This window comes from Haliotis cracherodii, unplaced genomic scaffold (genome assembly GCF_022045235.1).
Source record: "Haliotis cracherodii isolate W230 unplaced genomic scaffold, xgHalCrac1.p SCAF_5, whole genome shotgun sequence".
In the NCBI taxonomy this organism is placed as follows: domain Eukaryota; kingdom Metazoa; phylum Mollusca; class Gastropoda; order Lepetellida; family Haliotidae; genus Haliotis; species Haliotis cracherodii.
Genome location: NW_027266308.1, coordinates 13,367,501 through 13,390,983, shown reverse-complemented (window position 1 = coordinate 13,390,983; position 23,483 = coordinate 13,367,501). Strand labels below are relative to the sequence as shown.

At 41.1% G+C, this 23,483-nt stretch overlaps 1 protein-coding gene across 1 annotated transcript in view; it reads left to right on the top strand.

Annotated features, from left to right (window-relative positions):
- LOC139442451 (atypical kinase COQ8B, mitochondrial-like) overlaps positions 1–23,483 on the top strand; it is a 41,847-nt gene that overhangs the window by 5,828 nt on the left and 12,536 nt on the right. The window contains exons 4-11 of the mRNA XM_071223261.1: positions 1,258–1,324; positions 3,585–3,656; positions 3,808–3,939; positions 5,405–5,490; positions 7,682–7,822; positions 10,304–10,385; positions 12,307–12,400; positions 13,353–13,494. Coding sequence (XP_071079362.1) covers positions 1,258–1,324; positions 3,585–3,656; positions 3,808–3,939; positions 5,405–5,490; positions 7,682–7,822; positions 10,304–10,385; positions 12,307–12,400; positions 13,353–13,494 — 816 coding nt within the window. The remainder of the gene's footprint in view (positions 1–1,257; positions 1,325–3,584; positions 3,657–3,807; positions 3,940–5,404; positions 5,491–7,681; positions 7,823–10,303; positions 10,386–12,306; positions 12,401–13,352; positions 13,495–23,483) is intronic.

Below are 23,483 nucleotides of genomic sequence, written 5' to 3'. Positions count from 1 at the left end.
AAACCCAATTACTTTTATCACTTTTATTTCCGAAACACAATTACAAGCTAATTTACTTTCCGAGTCAAGCCTTTATGTATTTAGAACAGTTATATACATGTAAAACATTATTTCATTATTTTTTAAATCTTAAAATGCTCACTAATTTGGGGAAAATCCCAATAGAGTGATGAATAGATGAGTGAAAAGATTTGGTTACCCAATGAAAAATCTAATAACCCAACTAAAATAGAAACTCTAGAGTAAAAACTCAATTGCTCAAAAAGTTATCTGGAGTTCTGCATATCTGTGATGCCTACTCTCCATCAGTAAATAAAGAGCTGTAAATAATTACAGGTACACTAGTTGGAAAGGATACGTTTGTGCAGAGTGTGATTTAATGAGTTAACTTGCACCAGGTAAATGGTGACATGAAAAGCTACTTGCACCAGACAAATGGTGACATGAAAAGCTACTTGCACCAGACAAATGCAGGGTGCACATTGGTCCCATTAACCTATCAAGTTGAAACAGGCATAAACTAGTCTAAATAAGTAAAATTTCAGATCTCTGAAGTGCTCATGAATTATACATACCGTATATTTGCTAATATATTGGCTAGTGAACAATCCCAATTTGCACACCTTCCGATTGATCAATACACACAAGACCTATTTATTTGTGTATAATACACACTCGTGTGTTATATGCACCCTCAATTATGGGCAATTATATTCTGGAAAAATATATCTGTCGTATATAAACATTTCAGGCTGTCAGCATAAGCCACGAAATTTATCTTTCAACTCTGTTTTTTCACCAAAATAATATTCTAATAAGAGCTCCCTATTTCTAATTTTGAGAGCGCATGGAATTAGCATGGTTAGTGATGTAGTATGGTAGACGAAGCTGAGAGGTACTAAGGATGTTCAAAGATCATTGTTGTGTGGACAAGTAAGGGTTAATCACAAAAAAATTCTATTTTTACATGCACTTGGTGCATGTTGACATAAATATTAGTTGCGTTTTTCAACAATAGTCGGCTAATATACAGCTAAATTGAGCCGAGTGATGTGGTATTTGAATTTGTTATGATTATATTAAAGCAAGCAACTCAAAATTAATCAGGCAAAGGAAATTTATTTTGCGTATTTCATGCAAGTACGTCACTTATCTGGAGCGTATGACTTGAGCATGTTGAGAAGTTAGCCTTGTCCAACAATCTACTTTAAACTGCTCCCATGGAGTTATTATGAATACCATTGAAACATGTTTCAGTTGAGTGCCCGAGCGAGGGAGCGGCGAGTCCCAGCGTCCCGAGTCAGCAGATTGTTCAGCTATGGAGGTATGGCTCTACGGATGTTGAACTCAGCTGACTGAAACTGAAAGTAAAGTGAGCGTGTGTTGTGGAAAGTTGTACATTGTCTGGCTGCCTGACAATTTTATATAAAAATTAGCATTTGGCTGGTCAATGCCTAGAAAACCCAGTGCTTCAGTCACGAGGGCAAGGGACTTTAACAGAGATCCTGTGAGCCAGCAATCCTGACACTGGTCTATATTATTTACCTAATCCATCAAATATGGTAATGAAGATTCCTGGCAAAGAAACTAACTTTTAGCTAACTCCTTTGAGAAGCTTTGAAAGTACTAAGTTGTTGTTTGTTTGCTGTTTAATGCCTCACTCAGCAATATTCCAGCTATAGGACGGCGGTCTGTAAATAATCGCGTCTGGCCAAGACAATCCAGTGATTTACATCATGAGCATAGATACACAGAATTGGGATACGATGACGTGCATCAACCAAGTCTGTAAGCATGACCACCCAATCCCGTTTGTCGTGACAAGCAAAATTGCCTCTTTTGGCAAGCATGGGTTGCTGAAGACCTATTCTGTAACGAATCTTCACAGATTTGGAGTCCTAAGTAACAAAATAAACATATGGTTCTAACACTGTTCAAGGTCATTTGCTTCGTAAGGGTGTTAGACTCTACACCCAAACATCCCTCCTAATTGTAATAAAGAAGTTACTCATCCATAACTGTGGATTTTGGTTCCAGTCAGTCGAATCTCTGAGCTGAAAACAAAAATAAGTGTTACCTGACCATGCGAGATAACATTACAAGCTTTATTTGACACCCGATACAGCATGTTGGCTGAATATTTCATGATATCAAGACACTAATGTTAAGTGAAACTGTTCCATGAACATGATGAAGTGGATTGTTTCGTTTGTTCATTTGGTGAGGATCAAGTTATCATTGTTAGCTCACCTGAGCCAAATGGCATATACTTTTATGTTGTCTCATTTGAAACCAATGAAGTTTACCTGGATGATCCAAGCGCTGATTTTCCCTTATACATCTTTCAGTCATGTGAAATCTCCGCGGAAACCCAGAAAATCCCATTGTCTTTTTCCAAACAGTAGTCCTCAGAAAAAAATCATCTTCCATGTAAAAATATAATCAAAGATATAAAAAAAATACCCCCGAAAAATATTATCGTGTTTCCAGACAACTGTTGCGGCTTGTCCTATATTCGATCAGAGCTTCAGCATCATATATGCCTTTATGATTATTCGAGACAAAATACTTTTATCGTCGGGTCATAGGTTTTCAGACATCATACGTTTTCTATCAAGAGGTGGCTCAAATGATAGCTTGTTTTTAAGATAAAGTTGTCTTTAAGCCCGTAAGTGATAGAGATGTTTTACATTTGTTCACATGATTAGCGAGAAAGCTTTGAATGTTTGCCATTCTCTTTTTACATTTCTTGCTGTGAATGTTGGCCAAACTGCACGAAGGAGGTGTGGGGGGAGATGCCCCCATACCCCCTAGACTTTTCCTCTTTTTGGGGGGAGGGAACACATGCTCACATCCCTGATGTTCACAAGATATGGATTTTGAGTTTCAAATTGTCCTTTTTAAATCTGGATATCTGTGGGGCGGTGTGGTGGCTATCTATGTGGCAGCCATCAACACTGTGTCAGTAGCTTACTAAGCTCACAAAATAATAGGAAATCTTTGCATTTACCAAGGGTTTTTGAGAGGAAGACCAGTATCAGAAATTCTGATCTCTGGCGGGGAACCTGAATGTTGTTTCACGCCATCTCATCATTCTCGTAATACTGGTAATAGTGAACTGTTGCAGTGAAGTAGGTTACAATGTTTGACCCGGAAAACAACGCTCCGATTGAGTGAGTGAGTATGGTTGTACGCCGATTTCGCAATATACCAGCAATATACCAGCAATATCACGGGGAACCCATGTGGGGAATCGAACTTGAGTCTTCGGCCTGACAAGCGAACACTTTAACCACTAGGTTACCCGACCGCCCCGCGTTCTGATTGACATTAGCAATGGCTGCACAGAAATGGTGACATCCACACACTTGGGATTTTATCACTAAGAATGATTACTGATTTACGATTTTATCTTTTTCTTTGACACGGAAAGCACTACAGGAGACCTCTGTCGTGTCCTGTCAAAATGACCTCCATTAGTATTTAAAACCAGTTGGTAATATGTTTAATGAGATTGAAAAGTCAGATATTGTTTGAACTTCTCCATCGTTTTATTCACCAGTAATTGCTTGTATTTTGTCTAGGTTTGGCAGCTGGTCTTGGGGCCGGAGCCATAGCCGAGGTCGCACGGAGGTCACTGGGCATCATGGATGACAGTAAGAATGCAACAAGAATATTTAACTAAGTATTGGTGGAAATAACAATGAAGTAGCTACACATTGTTAACACTTCTGACTCACTCACTCACTCACTCACTCACTCACTCACTCACTCACTCACTCACTCACTCACTGCTTGTTGTTTCAGATGCTGCCAAAGGTCAAGGTATTTTGGACTCGAGCCCCTTCCTGACCGAGGCTAATGCAGAGAGAATTGTCAATACACTGTGTCGCGTGCGGGGAGCAGCGCTCAAGCTTGGCCAGATGCTCAGCATTCAAGGTAGGCCTGTCAACCAGCGACATGATATAAACATGTCTGCCTGTGTGTCAGTTTGTCTTTTGTAAGGAACATACTGTATATCATGAAATAAATGCGTCTCCAAAAGAATGCGACCGCTGGTCCTAGCCAAAAACGCGACTCAATATGAATGCGACACCCCCTCCTGTCGCATCAGTGGATGTTTATCTAAACAAATGTCCTCTGTCTGGTTTACAGGAGAATCCTCACCCTAATCCAATCTTTCATTGATCCAATCACACACAAAATAGCATCGCTTATTAGCGCTGAGTAGAGTACTTCCGCTGAAAACAATACATGCGTGCTGGCTTGTGTCGTGTAAATAGTGTTTATTTGCTTGTTCAATAAACAGTGATGTGGAATACATGGTTGGTTTTTTTCAGCGTATGTCTAAGTTGGTATTTCTGCTATCCAAAATGTCTTTTTGTTGATGTAAATGCCATGTTTAATTATGTGAGCGAAGACCACTCACATTTTCGCATTTAATTCATGTTCTCATTAATTTCCAGATTTACAGTATTTACTTTGAGAAACTTATATTTTAAGTTGGTGTTTTCTAAATTTAATGTGTCAAAACCTGTTCAGTATTTCTACACAAGTTTCTGGTATCATCTCATTGTTGTTTTACACAGAAATTAACCCAAAAAATGTTTTGTAGATGTGTTTGTTTCCGGTCCAGAGATGTACATACACCCATTGTTCTTGTGGCCATGAGTATATAAGTCTAAGGACTAGTGGGCGGTTGGGTAGCCTAGTGGTTAAAGCGTTGGCTCATCACGCCGAAGACCCGGGTACGATTCCTGACATGGGTTTAATGTGTGAAGCCAATTTCTGGTGTCCCCTGCCGTGATATTGCTTGAATATTGCTAAAAGCGGTGTTAAACCATACTCACTCACTAAGGACTAGTTGCTCAGTTCAGTTTTGTGGATTAAAGGGTTTAATATATGTGATACTTATGTGAATATATGTTTTATTATGACCATGTAAATAAATAAATAAATTCAAAGTTGATAGCTATTTGATTGAGCTGAGGTTAACTTGTGCTATGTCACGTGACTTACATTGACTCAGAAAAAAGCGTGCATCTTTTTGCTTTGAAGGTTGTTTATGAAGGGTTTATTCTCCCTCTCAGAAATCTACCTGCAGCCTGTCTTGTTCATGGCGGGGTATAAGGGATTTATTCTCCTGCCAAGAAATTTATTCCCCTCAAAGGCGGGCTACATAGTATTTTATAAAGATCACATGGCCCAATCAGATCTCATCATTCTGACATGGTGGTATGATGAAACATGTTATCCACCATTGAATTTAGAATGGAATGTGATGAACCATTTTGTTATGGTCAAGGGGAGATAATTCTTGACAAACTTGATCAGTAAACAGATTGTCAAGTGTTATCCTTATGGGATGGCATGATGTTTGATGGCAAAGTTTTCTTCTTTCCAGACAATTCCTTCATTAATCCACAGTTACAGAAGATTTTTGAGAGAGTTCGACAAAGTGCAGATTTCATGCCTTCATCCCAGATGCGGGTAAGGTGACATTTGAAAAAAAATAATTTGATTTGAAGATTCAACTAAGTCTCAATTTACATAAAATAATTTATATTTTAATGTCTTCCATCTCTGTCCTAATTGGATTAGCGAAAATAAAAAGAACACACCATAAAAGTATCCATAAAATTAACGTTCCAGTAATGATTGATCAAATACATTCTATTGGGGTCTCTAGTCACAGCACTTTATCAACACAAAAAGTCTGCCATGACAAAACATTTGACATATACCTGTTTCTGTCAAAATGTTGAGCATCCTGTATTTCAGACAGACCTGGCAAATATTTTTTTCCATAAAAAACGACCAATGTGATAAGTTCAGTTTCAAATAATATTAAACAAATTGAACTATGCAAAATTAATTTTTGTGTCAACCTAGCCAAGCTTTTTGGTTAGAAAATAATCTGTAAACAATATTAAGAAATGTGTGGCAAAGGCCTAGTATAGTGTAAGAGGCATTGGTCCTTTGTGGTGTAGTGGATAGAACATTTGCCTGGAGTATAGAAGGTTGTTGGTGTGATCCTGATCGCATCATACCCTTCTTCACGAGGCAAGGGAGTCAACTGACTTTATAAGTCCAGTTTCCACCCTTGCCAAAGTTAGCTGGAATTTTGTGGTTTGATCGTAGTGCCACCAGTAGCGATTACTTGTTATGTCCCTTCAATGTCCCTCCTACTGACCAATCAAGACATTTGCTTCAAACAAAATGGCATCTCCCAGTCAAATGATCTGATCGATAATCAAGATCTTTATTATAATAAAACGGGTCTTACCTCGCGAAGTGCATCAAATCACTTGAGCACTATGATTGAAAAAATGAAAATATGATGTACATAATATTTATACCTTGTTAATAATTCAGTAATAACCAAAACAGTTTATAGTTTTCTATCATGTTGACATGATGTGTTAATTACTATTGGTTTGAACACTTCCTGAAATATTGTGAACATGTTTCAATATCACTGATGTAATTTAATAACCTTACAAGTAACATATCTTTTCTTAACTGCATATGCATTTTGGAAAATATCTGTTGATGCCCTGTTGACAGTACACATGCTCAAATCCTGCACTCGATAGAATTCTGCGCGATAGCATAAACAAGATGTCAATTTCATTATGCAATTTTGATTGGACTATGCATAAACTTGTTAGTTCTGCCACAATAATTCAGGAAGATGCATCATACCTAAAATATTTTGTAAGATGGTACTTCTTGTTACCCTGTCTGGCGCTCAGCATTCACTTGATTAATAGAACTCGAGTTGGGTGGGTACCGAGTAGGACCTGGTCATATGTTATGGTTGGAACAACACTTTCTTAGTGAAGTACAAATTCTAACACTTTGGGGGGATGGGTCCCATCCGGGATTCGAACCTACACTCTAACATTCGGTGGCATAGTTCATTGTGTGCTGTTATTTAGAAAGCATCAGATGTTGCTTATAGAATCATTGATTTGTTTGTCTGGTTCAAACCAATGATTTCCTGGCAGATGTCAGTGTTCCCGTACCGGTAATTACCAGTGTTTTTACCAGTAAAATTAGGCTTGGACTGGTAATTCATGTGACTGCCAGTCCCTGTCGACAGTCAAATAAAGTACCTCATAAATCTTTGTTGTTGAACAAAACATTAGCCATTTTCATATTAGTATATTTTGGAACGAAGTCAGCTTGTCTGTCCATCAGGGTTTCCCATCTGTTTTTACTGCAAGGAAATAACATTCACTTTTCTATGAAATAAAATCTTTATTTCTGGCAACTTAGCCTGAAATGTTCAAAAAATGAGAGAGAAAATTGCTACTGAACTTTTTGTGAATGACTTGTAGATCTATCTGAGTTTCTTCACATCTGATGTCACAGCATTAAAGCTGATTTTGAAAGAATAAAATCCTTGTAACTTTCATACTGTGTTTGATTTGTTGAAAGTCGGGACTGACAAAAATTAGGGGGGACTGGTAGTTTCCAGAGTTGCTAGTCCACCAGGACAGGCAGTTTCAAAAGCCAGCAGGAACACTGGATGTAATATACCTTGTTATTGCTGACTGCTGCCTTAAACAACCTTGAAACAATGTTAGCGTATGAGCTACGACAGTCATAGCTCTACAGTTGCATACCAGTCACAAGGCAGCCGTGACATACAAAGTGTATATTCCTCTTCTTACAGCGAGCATTGACAAAACAACTGGGATCTGATTGGAGAAGTAAATTGGAGACGTTTGATGAGAAGCCATTCGCTGCGGCCTCCATTGGCCAGGTGCACAGAGGAACACTGCTAGACGGACGTCAGATAGCCATGAAAATACAGGTAGTTATTTGAATGCTGAGAAGCAAAAGTAGCTGTGCACATATAAATTATAAGTTTTTAACTGATCCCGACTGTAAATGATGTGATGTACCCTGTGTGTCAATCTCATTAAAATCAGACCTTTGTTCTCGCTACCGCTAAACAAAGATCTGAGGACATCCCATTGCGCGAACTTTGACCGACCAATAGAATGACCAATCAGAAGGCAGCTTTCTCGTGCTTTACGACACTAATTTCAAATTGGCGACTAGGCTTCGAAACATATTTTGACAAATTCTCGATTACAAATTTGAAACCTACACAAAAGAACATTCTGGAATGGCTAATAAATGGTCTAGATTGTAAACCTGTAACTATTGTTCGGAATACTCTGTGTTAAAGTTTTCGAGGTTGTATGATTAGAAATCACATTCCGACTGTCACTTTCATGACCTGGTAAGCAACGCTCTGATTGGTCGGATGAAAGGTCGTTCTGACCTGACCCCTAATGGGATGTCTTCAGATCTTTGTTTAGCAGTAGCGAGAACTAATGTCTGATTTTAATGAGATTGCCTGTGTGTGAGCCTATGTATCCCGAGCCGTTAGGTACATAGGCTCGCACTCAGGTTACATCACACCATATGCCTCGATAGATTGGTTGACAAGGAATTTATCTTACCGACATTCCTACATACAGGTCCGGAGTATATGTCCACAGTTTCAAAAGTTAGCAAAACTGGTAGCAAACGACGTAAGTGAACCGAGTTACTTCCCTTTACCTTTGCATTAGGATAAACATTTCGACTCAGCTAAACTTATTCAAGATATGCAAGTTACCTAAGATGTATTCCGACTGATTCCCCTACGGGCTACACGACCAGGTGTCATGAGCGGAACATTGAAAATAATTGCCCACTCCTTAACCAATCAGAACCTGGAATTTGAATGTAACGGGAGATAATTAGTGATGTCTGAAAGATACTGATATTTGTGAAGATGTTGACTCCATGGCCTTTCAACTTGATGGATCATTTAACTGTGGACACCCCTGTGACGCATGTTGATATCAAAGACACAAACCAGTTTATCATTGACAGATCTACTCATAGATCTACTCAAACTTTACCGGTAATTCGATTGTAAGTAAGCTGCCGATAGGAAGCCAACATTAGAGTAAGAACTTGTCATGGTACAATTGAATAGATTATTTAGGGCCTATTGTTTAAAAATAACTTCAAACAGGTTTTTCTTATTTACCCAGTACTCTGTAATTGATATCAAAACAAATGACCATCACTTCAATTAATGTGTTTATATAGATGGGGCATTTTTTAACTGATCACCAGATTTTAGCGCTGATTGCTCCTCCCGAGTTACGGTCCATTGTTTATGTTGGAGAAGGGTAAGCATACGGTAAACAATGTCAAAGTTCATGGTGTCAATTCGGATGTAAGTTACATTCGACAGCATTATATTTATTTTATGGGCAGTTGCCTTTGTTCATACAGTGGCACAATGTACACATGACAACAATGTTTTGTCTATGTTCTCAGCTCACAAGTTCTCAGCTGACTGTATCTGAAACGTGTCGAAAAAATATTTGACTGCACATAATACTCGAAAAATATTTTTTTCTCAAAATATTGCATCCTCCAGATGGGGGTGGTGCGCATTATACTCAGGTGCGCACTATACTCAAGAAAATATGGTACTTGACATTATTTAGTCTGATATGGGGGATTCTGGGTTAGAAATTGTCCCCAGCGACCTGTGCTGGTTGTAAGACATGACTGATTGGATCGGATGGTCACACTTAGTGACTTGGTTGATAGAGTTTTGTCGTAATTGTAATTGTACAAATGTCTTTTCCATGTTGTTTTTTATAAAATCTATAGAAAGAGGAGTCTTGTGCTTCTAAAAGGTCACAATACGATACAAGCATGAACGTTTGGTCGGACTACATATTGAGTATATTTCTTATATCATGTTATATTATGGCTTACATTTTGAGCAGACTCATTGTTCTTTCTGCCAAGTCATTTTTACTTGTATTATTTTAAAAAATTTAATTTTTCTTTATTTTGACCACAGTCATTGTTATTGAAAAAGTAGGCCTTTCTATTTATCATGCTTATGTCAAGTGATATCTGATTTACACTGGCACCGTTCTGTTGGTTGTATGGCAGTGTTTGCTTTGATGGTCCAATAGGGATCTGAAGTAGTACCAGTAGTTAAAATTTTATTCGAGAACTACGTCAGCATATTTTCAAGCCTAGTCTGAAATGGAAGTCGCCAGGTTGATTTGAGTGCCATAAAGCTCGAGAAAACTGCTTTCTAATTTGTTGATGTCGACTTCTTGTTAGTTGTTTCAGTGGTCGGTCAAAGCTCGCGAAAAGTCATTCTGATGTGACCCGTAATGGGATGTCCTCAGATCTTTGTTTAATGAGAATGAATTTAATGAGATTGAGAAGCAACTATTGTGTGTTTCATGACTATTTGCAGTACCCGGGTGTGGCCAAGAGCATCGACAGTGACATCAACAACCTGATGGCGATGTTACGAGTTGGCAACCTGCTACCTGAAGGTAACCTTAACCTTTCTCCATGTTTCTCCTACTGAATGTAAGCGTGCCATAGCAAGAGTGCCTGGCTAATGAAGCTGCTGTGTTTCGACCCTGTCATTGATGCAAAGATGTTACCACCTTTGCCATGGTCCTTTTTCGTAAGCCTTTTTTCAACATTTTCTATTTCATATTTAGTGTAGAGTCCATTTGCCGAAAAGAATGGCCATACCATAGGGCTGGGACGAGTCAAAATCTATTCCCCGGGTATCCACCCTGCTATTACCCGACCACACCCGGGTACCCGTTGTAGGTCTCGGGAGATAGGTACAAACTGTCCGATTGGGAAAAGTTTGACCGTAGCCCGGGCAAAATGTATTTAGATACAGGTACAAAACGATCTGGTCATGCATGTGCGCTGATGATTACTTCATGGAGTTTTTATCTTTTTTTCAAACATATAAAAGTCAGGAGGCATGCGTGTTAGCCAGAAACAATGGGAACATTAGTGATTTGTAGTGTGACCATAGAGTTTTAGATAAGTTTTGTCATTAAACAATATATCACGTGACTAACCATGGGTCCGGGTAGTCCTGTGGGTACCCGGGTCCTACTCAGTATCCACCCGACCCGAGTACCCGAGTACCCGAGTTACCCGTCCCAGCCCTACCATACCAGTTATTTTGTCAAATATCTGCCATTTGAGAGGTTTACCCAGCTTAGTGTATGCTATCCTAGGCCTAGACAACAGCCTGTCAGGTACTGCAGTCAGCATATCTACTTTGAACAAAGCAGTAAATCGTTGTGCAGTATGTGCACTCTAACTTCGGAGGCTGATGAATGTGCGACAGTGTGGATGGAGCTGGCTTTGCCAATCTCATTAAAATCAGACCTTAGTTCTCGCTATCGCTAAACAAAGATCTGAGGCCATCCCATTACGGGTTACGTCTACTACATGTAGTATCATGTTTGTTGTTTAACGCCGCACTCAGCAATATTCCAGCTATATGATGGCGGTTAGTATCATGTAGTATCATGTAGTACCATAGTATCAAAGAAGGAGCAGTAATCCCCATGCTTGATGATAGCAGGGTGTGTTGGATTTTAGAAGCTGGTTGGTTCAGTGGGAGTTTAAGACTCTTTTCATTGAAGTATTTTGTGCGGCAATATCAGATCCCTCTGTTGACCTCCAGTAGACACGCTGTGAGTGTGGACAAGGGTCATCTGTGACAGGACACCAGGACCTCCTTGCTGTCAGATGACATGCATGGATTATTGTGAAACAGTGACAAGCCAGTCAGATTGTAAGATATTTAGCTCACCTGACTGAAGTCAAGTGAACTTATGTCATTGTCTGTTTGTCTGGTGACTGTCGGCATCGTTGATGTCTGTAAACATCTTCTCAGAAACCATCGGACAAATGAAGCATGCTTGTTCCAACCAAGGATGACACCAAAATTTCCGCAAGAGGTTCATATTTACGATTAACAGTCTGCCGGCCACATTTAACAGTCTATTTAAGTTCATTACTCAGCCATCTTCACTCGATGGAATCAAATTTGGTTTGAATTTGTAGTTTGCAGTAGGGCTCAGTATATATGCTCCTTTTTTGGCAATATTTTAAATTTCTAGTTTGACTTTTGCACCTGGAACCATACTGTTAGCTGTTACTGTGCCATTTTTGTAGAAACTAATAAAATTTGGTATTTGTTTTATTGTTCTGTGATTCTACACGTTTCGTTCTTTGACCATCGTTAACCTTTGGCTGTATAAACTTCTACTCTGGAATTGCATGTCAGAGGGAGCTGAACTTTGACCTGTATGTTTATCCTTATGATTGCAATGATGACACCATATTTTTGGTTTCTGGCACAGCGAAGGGATCAACTCTGAGGTGAAGTGTGACGCCTCAGACAACTGTCTTTGATGAGTGGTTTTCTTGCAGGGATGTACGTGGAGAATGTGATGACCGTAGCCAGGAGGGAGCTGGCGTGGGAGGTCGACTATAACAGGGAGGCCAAATGCAGCAATAGATTCAGGTACGCATAGATTCAGGTACGCATAGATTCAGGTACGCAAAGATTCAGGTACACATAGATTCAGGTACGCATAGATTCAGGTACGCAAAGATTCAGGTACACATAGATTCAGGTACACGGCATAGATTCAGGTACGCATAGATTCAGGTACGCATAGATTCAGGTACGCATAGATTCAGGTACGCATAGATTCAGGTACACATAGATTCAGGTACACGGCATAGATTCAGGTACGCATAGATTCAGGTACGCATAGATTCAGGTACACATAGATTCAGGTACACAGCATAGATTCAGGTACAGGGCATAGATTCAGGTACACAGCATAGATTCAGGTACACATAGATTCAGGTACACATAGATTCAGGTACGCATAGATTCAGGTACACATAGATTCAGGTACGCATAGATTCAGGTACCCATAGATTCAGGTACGCATAGATTCAGGTACACAGCATAGATTCAGGTACGCATAGATTCAGGTACGCATAGATTCAGGTACACATAGATTCAGGTACACATAGATTCAGGTACACATAGATTCATTTACATACAGATTCAGGTACACGGCATAGATTCAGGTACGCAGCATAGATTCAGGTACACAGCATAGATTCAGGTACACATAGATTCAGGTACACATAGATTCAGGTACACAGCATAGATTCAGGTACACATAGATTCAGGTACCCATAGATTCATTTACATACAGTTTCAGGTACACAGCATAGATTCAGGTACACAGCATAGATTCAGGTACACGGCATAGATTCAGGTACAGAGCATAGATTCAGGTACACATAGATTCAGGTACACAGCATAGATTCAGGTACAAAGCATAGATTCAGGTACACATAGATTCAGGTACAGAGCATTGATTCAGGTACAGAGCATAATAGGACATTTCATTTCCATTTCTATGAAGTAAGATATATTATGATGACACTTCCAGAAACTTGTTGAAAGACCACCCAGAATTCCACATTCCTGACGTGATAGAGGAATTAACAGCATCCCAGGTTTTGACCACCGAGTTTGTGGAGGGCATGCCGCTTGACCAGTGCGTCGATCTGGACCAGGAGACCCGAGACAAGGTGAGGCAGCTATTAAACAATTTCCATATCTCCCACATCACCAGTGTTGGGTCTGGACCAGGAGACCCGAGACAAGGTGAGGCAGCTATTAAACAATCTCCATATCTCCCACATCACCAGTGTTGTGTCTGGACCAGGAGACCCGAGACAAGGTGAGGCAGCTATTAAACAATCTCCATATCTCCCACATCACCAGTGTTGTGTCTGGACCAGGAGACTCGAGACAAGGTGAGGCAGCTATTAAACAATCTTCATATCTCCCACATCACCAGTGTTGTGTCTGGACCAGGAGACCCGAGACAAGGTGAGGTAGCTTTTAAACAATCTCCATATCTCCCACATCACCAGTGTTGGGTCTGGACCAGGAGACCCGAGACAAGGTGAGGTAGCTTTTAAACAATCTCCATATCTCCCACATCACCATCGTGGGTCTGGACCAGGAGACCCGAGACAAGGTGAGGCAGCTATTAAACAATCTCCATATCTCCCACATCACCAGTGTTGTGTCTGGACCAGGAGACTCGAGACAAGGTGAGGCAGCTATTAAACAATCTCCATATCTCCCACATCACCAGTGTTGTGTCTGGACCAGGAGACCCGAGACAAGGTGAGGCAGCTATTAAACAATCTCCATATCTCCCACATCACCAGTGTTGTGTCTGGACCAGGAGACTCGAGACAAGGTGAGGCAGCTATTAAACAATCTCCATATCTCCCACATCACCAGTGTTGTGTCTGGACCAGGGGACCCGAGACAAGGTGAGGTAGCTTTTAAACAATCTCCATATCTCCCACATCACCATCGTGGGTCTGGACCAGGAGACCCGAGACAAGGTGAGGCAGCTATTAAACAATCTCCATATCTCCCACATCACCAGTGTTGGGTCTGGACCAGGAGACCCGAGACAAGGTGAGGCAGCTATTAAACAATCTCCATATCTCCCACATCACCAGTGTTGGGTCTGGACCAGGAGGCCCGAGACAAGATTAGGTAGCTTTTAAACAATCTCCATATCTCCCACATCACCAGTGTTGGGTCTGGACCAGGAGACCCGAGACAAGGTGAGGCAGCTATTAAACAATCTCCATATCTCCCACATCACCAGTGTTGGGTCTGGACCAGGAGACCCGAGACAAGGTGAGGCAGCTATTAAACAATCTCCATATCTCCCACATCACCAGTGTTGTGTCTGGACCAGGAGACCCGAGACAAGGTGAGGTAGCTATTAAACAATTTCCATATCTCCCACATCACCAGTGTTGGGTCTGGACCAGGAGACCCGAGACAAGGTGAGGTAGCTTTTAAACAATCTCCATATCTCCCACATCACCAGTGTTGGGTCTGGACCAGGAGACCCGAGACAAGGTGAGGCAGCTATTAAACAATTTCCATATCTCCCACATCACCAGTGTTGTGTCTGGACCAGGAGACCCGAGACAAGGTGAGGCAGCTATTAAACAATCTCCATATCTCCCACATCACCAGTGTTGGGTCTGGACCAGGAGACCCGAGACAAGGTGAGGCAGCTATTAAACAATCTCCATATCTCCCACATCACCAGTGTTGTGTCTGGACCAGGAGACCCGAGACAAGGTGAGGCAGCTATTAAACAATCTCCATATCTCCCACATCACCAGTGTTGTGTCTGGACCAGGAGACCCGAGACAAGGTGAGGCAGCTATTAAACAATCTCCATATCTCCCACATCACCAATGTTGTGTCTGGACCAGGAGACCCGAGACAAGGTGAGGCAGCTATTAAACAATCTCCATATCTCCCACATCACCAGTGTTGTGTCTGGACCAGGAGACCCGAGACAAGGTGAGGTAGCTTTTAAACAATCTCCATATCTCCCACATCACCATCGTGGGTCTGGACCAGGAGACCCGAGACAAGGTGAGGCAGCTATTAAACAATCTCCATATCTCCCACATCACCAGTGCGTCGATCTGGACCAGGAGACCCGAGACAAGGTGAGGCAGCTATTAAACAATCTCCATATCTCCCACATCACCAGTGTTGGGTCTGGACCAGGAGACCCGAGACAAGATTAGGTAGCTTTTAAACAATCTCCATATCTCCCACATCACCAGTGCGTCGATCTGGACCAGGAGACCCGAGACAAGGTGAGGCAGCTATTAAACAATCTCCATATCTCCCACATCACCAGTGTTGGGTCTGGACCAGGAGACCCGAGACAATGGGACTCAGTTGTTGGTGAGGCTATTAATTGCCTGTATAAGATAGCTACGTGATAAAAAGGAAAGAACAATGATGAACAAAGTGTGGTTTATTTCACGATAAAACATTGTTCTCTTTCTGGAGATTTGAACATTCGCTTGCAACTTGATGACGTATATTGCATGACGTAATTTTTTAGAGGGGATTGTCGTTAGTTGTTCCCTATATATCATATATATGATATATGTAGCTGGGTAACATAGATAGGCAATGGCCAAATGATTTCAGTCCAAAGCACGGGAGAATATGTTGGAAATAGCCACCTATGCTTAAAATGGACTTGTCCGACATTGCAGAGGTCGGTTTGTATTGAGGGAGTCATCATTAATATAATATGGGTAAATATTTTTAAAGGTCATATATTTTATCATTATCCTCAAAGAGGCTGTAAATAATGTTGATATCTCATATAAGAAAGAAACGACTCGTGGTCATTGTTTAAAACACTTGGCCCTCCATATTTATTCTCCCAGCAGTGTTTCCTTGTACGATAACCAACTCCCACTCGTCGTTTATTTCTTACATAAAAGGCTGTCTAAATGCAATATTTATTCCTTACACCAAAATTCCTTACACCTGTACCAAAACACATTCATGTGACATCCTCTGTAAATTCTGATATTACAAAGGTATTGCTCACTGATATCTTGTCTTTACCCAATACCCTGAAACCTGACAGTCACGTGACTACTTCTAGATGATGTAGTGATGGCACAATGATACATGTTGTTACCCTGCCTGGGGCTCGGCATAATTTGGATAAAACAAGTTGTGGTCAGCTCTGAAGCGGTATCCATGTTAAACTGCAGCATCATATCTCAGTGAGCTAGTACAATAACAAATGCATGTAGGCACGCATCTCAATCAAAGTGCTATAATCTTGAATGCAACGTTAAAACCCATTCCTAACGCCACCCAAGACATGTATGAGACAAATCCAAATAGTCTTGCTGCCTGTTGGAATTCCAACATGATGCTCATGCTATGGTTGGAAGAGACCCCCAGTTTCTCAAGTTTGTTATGAGTGGTGGGGTCACGGGTGGCCCAGTCGTCTAAGGCGCATCCCTTTGGGCACGCCAGAAACCTTGGATTGTGGATTCGAATCCCAGTTCGCCCCGATTATGTTTTTAGGTTTGTCAGCACCATACCCATGCTCGTGGGTTTCACCGAAGTGGTAAATGTCTGAGACCTGCATCACTTCGGGCTTTCCTCCCACATGAAGCTGACACGCTGGGATATAACTGGAATACTGTTAAAAGCAGCGTTAAACCCAACTCACTCACTCACTCACTTTATTTTTCAAACTGTTGGCTACATATGCAGGTGACACTATTTTTTGTTAATTTTCATGCCAGACAACATCCAGCAATGCAGTGATATAAATGTTAAATTCACTCTTTATACCTAATCCTTCACATGACAATTATAATTTTTGTCAACAAAATACATCAGTTGATGATGTAATTGCAGTTTTTAAAAATCTGGGTCTAAAATAGATGAGTGAAGCCCCAGATACTGACTTTATGACCAGCACACATGTGATCCCGATGAAATTATGCTGACTATTCTGATCCGTATGTGACTACTTGTCAAAATACTTCACACTAGAGGCAGTAAAACATATGATGGACATTTGTTTACGTGAGCATGTGTGATCTAAAAGCTATTTTTGCATACCTTGTCAAATCTGAATTTTGCACCTGAAAAATGGGTCACATCTGGAACACAACCTTTGTAAGGTGACCGCCTCCCTGGTCTAGTGGTAGAGCGTCCGCCCGGAGAGCGGAAGGTCCGGGGTTCAATCCCCAGGCGGATTATACCAAAAGATGTTAAAAGATGGTACCCTGTCTGGCGCTTGGCATTAAGGGGCTAAAACAAGGACTGGTCGGCTCGGAGTCAGTATACTGTGTTTGAGTGGGGTATCCATGTTAAACTGCGGCATGGTATCTCAGTGTGCTAGCACTATAAATCCGCATCAGTCTGGACTAGTACAAGCAGCCACACACACACACACACACACACACATGTGAAAAGATGGTACTTGTTGTTACCCTGTTTGGCGCAAAGCATTAAGGGGCTAAAACAAGGACTGGTCGGCTCGGAGTCAGTATACTGTGTATGAGTGGGGTATTCATGTTAAACTGCAGCATGGTATCTCAGTGGGCTAGCACTATAAATCGGCATCAGTTCGGACTAGTACAAGCAGCCACACACACACACACACACGTGAAAAGATGGTACTTGTTGTTACCCTGTCTTGCGCAAGGCAAAAAGGGGCTAAAACAAGGACTGGTCAGCCTTGGAGTCAGTACACTGTGTCTGAGTGGAGTATTCATGTTAAACTCTGGCATGCTATATAAGTGCAATAATCTTGGACGCGACGTTAAACCCCATTTCACATCACCTCACCACCTCTGTAAGGCCACCAGCACACACAAAGTGATCTCAGGGCAACCACTATCGTATTCCCTGTACTTTAGTAATACCTTACAGTTCCTGAAGGTCCGGGGTAGAATTGGTCTTCGGCAACCCGTGCTTGCTGTAAAAGGCGACTATGCTTGTCGTATGAGATCCTGTGGTCAGACTCGATGACTTTTCATACCCACTTGTCTCAATGCCTAAACACTCATTTTATTGCCAGTGCCCTCTGTCCTTTATTGGATAAAAGCCATAGCCGCTTTGACCCGTGAAGACCTGGGGCAGAATATGTCTTCAGCAACCCATGCTTGCTGACTTGGTTGATGCATGTCATCGTATCCCAATTGCGTGGATCGATGCTCATGATATCAATCACTGGATTGTCTGGTCCAGGCTTGATTATTTACAGACCGCTGTCATATAGCTAGAATATAGCTGAGTGCAAGGTTAAACAAGAAACAAGTTGCCGTAATACTGCTATCGCTCTTTGCATGTGGGGTCAGGGCCTCATCCCTCAATCTTAGCACTACGACTGTCCTAAGTTTATTTCAAGTTTGCAAGTTATGATGTTTTTTTTTACCCTAAGCTGCTATGTGGAAAATAACCCAATACCTTGTTTGACAGTGACCTTGGAGCTATGACTGTCCTAAATCTATATTGATGCATAGGAGTTTATTTTAGCAATAAGGTGTCTTTGCAGAACAGCGATGTGCTTGAAAGCAGTTTTTAGCTATATGCTTGAAGACAGTTTATGGCTATATGCTTGAAGACAGATTCATCCTGTATGCTTGAAGGTAGTTTCATGCTCTATGCAGGTGCTATATGCTTGAAGTTCATCCTACTATGTACTACATGCTTAGCAGCTGTATGCTTGGAGGCCGGATCAAGTGCTTGCTTGAAGTCAGGTTCATACCATCATGTACTGTATGCTTAACAGCTGTGTGCTTGAAGGCCGAATCAAGTGCTTGCTTGAAGTCAGGTTCATCATGTACTATATGCTTAACAGCTGTGTGCTTGAAGGCCGGATCAAGTGCTTGCTTGAAGTCAGGTTGATCATGTACTATATGCTTAACAGCTGTGTGCTTGAAGGCCGGATCAAGTGCGTGCTTGAAGTCAGGTTCATCATGTACTATATGCTTAACAGCTGTGTGCTTGAAGGCCGGATCAAGTGCTTGCTTGAAGTCAGGTTCATACCATCATGTACTGTATGCTTAACAGCTGTGTGCTTGAAGGCCGGATCAAGTGAGTGCTTGACGTCAGGTTCATCATGTACTATATGCTTAACAGCTGTGTGCTTGAAGGCCGGATCAAGTGCTTGCTTGAAGTCAGGTTCATACCATCATGTACTGTATGCTTAACAGCTGTGTGCTTGAAGTCCGGATCAAGTGCGTGCTTGAAGTCAGGTTCATCATGTACTATATGCTTAACAGCTGTGTGCTTGAAGGCCGGATCAAGTGCTTGCTTGAAGTCAGGTTCATACCATCATGTACAGTATGCTTAACAGCTGTGTGCTTGAAGGCCGGATCAAGTGCTTGCTTGAAGTCAGGTTCATCCTACCATGTACTACATGCTTAACACCATGTTTGATATCATTCATGGCTCAAAGTTCATCTTTGTAGAATGATGAACGTTACAGGGTTGCATTAAATCTGAAACATGAACATACAACATTTTTTGGATTTGATGATTCACATCAAGGCCTGGACTCTGCTCCAGAGCTCCAGCTAATGGATGCAAATGACAGGTATGAAGAGTGCTTGATAGCAAGCCATCATCATCGTCTTAGAAAATTGAAGCCTTTTTCAACAGAACGAAGGAAAGTGCTGATTTATAAGCAGGCTATTTATTCCATGTAATAGAACAAGCCGTTGACACAAAACAGAGACAGTTCCCAAGATGTAGCTGAGAGATGCATGCCTTGATGATTATCTACAGCAACTGCACTGATAGCTGAGAGGTGCAGATGCTGATTGTTGTGTTGGTTTTCCAGTAATGTGTTATTACAATTAGAATAAATGTTGATATAAAGATGTGGTGTTGAGGCAAAGTCCACTCTGTACGGAGAAGTCTATTAACCCCTTACCATTCAGGCTATGTTGGGCAGTGAGGTAGCCTAGTGGTTAACGCATTCACTTGTCACTCCGAGGGTTTGATTCCACACATGGGTACAAAGTGTGAAGCCCATTTCTGGTGTCCCCCGCTGTGATATTGCTGGAATATTGCTAAAATTGTCATAAAACAAATATTCACTCACTCACTCACTCACTCACTCACTCACTCACTCACTCACTCACTCAAGCTACCGTTTCTTTAAGCCATTATTAACAAATTATTACATTTTCATAACCACTTGTCTCACTGCCTAAACACTCATTTTATTGCCAGTGCCCTCTGTCCTTTATTTGATACAAGCCATAGCCGCTTTGACCCGTGAAGATCCGAGGCAGAATATGTCTTCAGCAACCCATACTTGCTGACTTGGTTGATGCATGTCATCGTATCCCAATAGATAGATGCTCATGATATCAATCACTGGATTGTCTGGTCCAGACTCTATTATTTACAGACCGCAGTCATATAGCTGGATTTTTGCTGAGTGTGGCGTTAAACTACATACCAAACCATGGCCGCTTCATATGTTAAGATATTAAGAGATTGTTCTTGCTGCTACCCTGTCTTATGCTCAGCATTGAGGGAATGAAATAAGGACTTGTTGGCTCAGAGTCAGTATATTGTGTGTGAGTGGGGTATCCATGTTAAACTGTGGCATGGTGTATTAGTGGGCTTGCACACAAAAATGGCCAGACTAGTACAAGCAGCTACTCAGACAAGTGCATGCACGTCACTATGGTAGTGACATAATCTCAAATGCAATGTTAAACCCCATTTCACCTCACCCACTTTCTAAAACACACAATATACATGTGCCAAACATTCATTCTCACATAGGCAGATGGTTAATGTACACCATGGCCAGAACGGTTCATATGAAAATAAACAAGAATTAGATAATTAGCATATTGTGGCCATGTTTTTAATTTAGATAATATTAGTCATGGCTAATAACCTATTTATCTTTGACAGTTGATTTCAAAGCTTGTCCTGTTAGGTTTGATGCAGTAGATTTATGTCCCCTGTCGGCCAGCGTCTGCTGTTTCCAGATCTAATCAAGGACCATCGTTATCATTGTTCTGTCAACTCAAGGATGTTCTCATGAGTATGAGTTGCAATGCATGCATCGCTCGTTATGCGTGTGTAGCAGGGCGTGGAGTCATCCCACAGATGACATCCTTACCTTGTCATCTTGCTGACGGGGTTAACCTCTTTGGTCATGTGGACAAGGCGTCTGACCTCTGATCAGAAGGTTCGTGGTTCGAATCCCATCACTGGACTCAGAGATTTTATGGCCACACATTGGCGCCCAACATAAGGGCTGAGCACATACATAGTAAATATGCGCAAAATAAGTCTCAGTACCCTACTTTGCGGCTGGGGACGTGCCTTCTGTTGACGGGGGATTATGTAGCAGGGCGTGGAGTCATCCTACAGATGACATCCTTACCTTGTCAGCTTGCTGACGGGGTTAACCTCTTTGGTCATGTGGACAAGGCGAACGACCTCAGATCAGAAGGTTCGTGGTTCAAATCCCATCACAGGACTTGGAAATTTTATGGCCGCTACACTGGCATAATCTATTGATTAGATAAAATAGGTTAGAGAATAAGTAGTGAGCTACATGGAATTACAGACTCTTTGTCCCAAGTTAATAAGCCACGAGCCTTCGATAATTTGTAATTCTGGTGTTATTCGATGCATTTCTAATTGTGATAAATACATGACCAAAGTCAATTTGTTTGAATTCTTTTATAATGTCATTAAGACATGCCGATAAGATAAATTTGTTGTATCAGTATCACAAAGGGTACATGTGAATCTTCACGGGTCCCCTTATAAGGTTTTATACCGGGACGCATACAACCATATGTACCACTCGTGATACTGTTACAACCTCATGTATCCCGCCTGGGAGGGAAACACATTTCTGAGCAGGAAAACTAATCTCTTCTACCCCGCCATGAAGAAGACAGGCTGCATGTGGATCTCTGAGTGGGAGATTAAATATCTTGCCCCCTGCTATGAAGCAAAAAGCCACACATTGTTAACGAGTCAATGAAAGACACGTGACCCAACACAAGTTCACCTCAGCTCAATCAAACAGCTCTACAATTCTAGTACCATGGCAGACTGAAACATATCTGCAAGATAAGTTTTTTGTAGCAGCATCACTGTGGGTAAATGTGGTTTTATACGTCCCCCATTATTTTTTATGCCACTCACCTCTGACAAAACGCATAAAACCACATACACTCACGTGATCTTGCGACGACTTATAATACCCCTTCATTTCACACTTGCTCCTAAACTGTATATTGTGCACTCATTGAACTATATGTATGTCAATTATCTACCAACGTTTTGACAATAAAAGTCAACTTGGTCTTTGATAGGCATTTAGAAGTTGGAAGAACTTGAGGTTACTGTGCTTTAACTCATTATCTGACATCTTGATTGTTATTACACCCCGACCCATCACTGCACCTTCAGTGTACTTAATTGGCTTCTCTCTCGTTATAGTGTTATCTTTATACGTTAATCCCACCTCGTGTAAACATATTGGCATGTATATGTGTTAACTTAACTGATACACTTTTATCTTATCTTCTCCGTCTCATCACTGCAGGCTCTCCTCCCACATTAAGCTGACACACTGTAACTGGAATACTGTTAAAAACAGTGTTAAACCCACCTCCCCAACTCACTCTCTCCACTCTCTTGCCAGGACTTCCCGTATTTAAGCCCTGGACCTTATTACAGAAAATTGTGCCTTCTCATCATGCTCATGCTCAATAAAAATATTTTATCCAAAATTATGCCCAGGGCCCAATTTCGGAAGCTTTCTTTCCTAAATATTTGATGCCCTTCGCTGAAAAAAATAAAAAATGTTTTAGTTATTTTAACTGAGAAAAAATAATACTGTATTACATGGACTTTACATTTGAACAGGAAATAGGTTCATAGAATGCTGAAGTTGAACTTGCACTTTCTGTTGAATGTATATTAAATTTTATTTTAAATTTGTATAGTCCATTTTAGGCCCTGAGTGTAATTCCGCGTGGCCCGGTGTACGGAAATTCCTAGTTGTAGTATTTTATACTTTTTATTTTTTCTATTAAGTATTAGCAATTGTTGACTTTTTGTTTTCATATATGTTTTTAAAACTTTTTTTACTTTCCATATACAATACCTTGGGTCGGGTGTTAATGCCTTA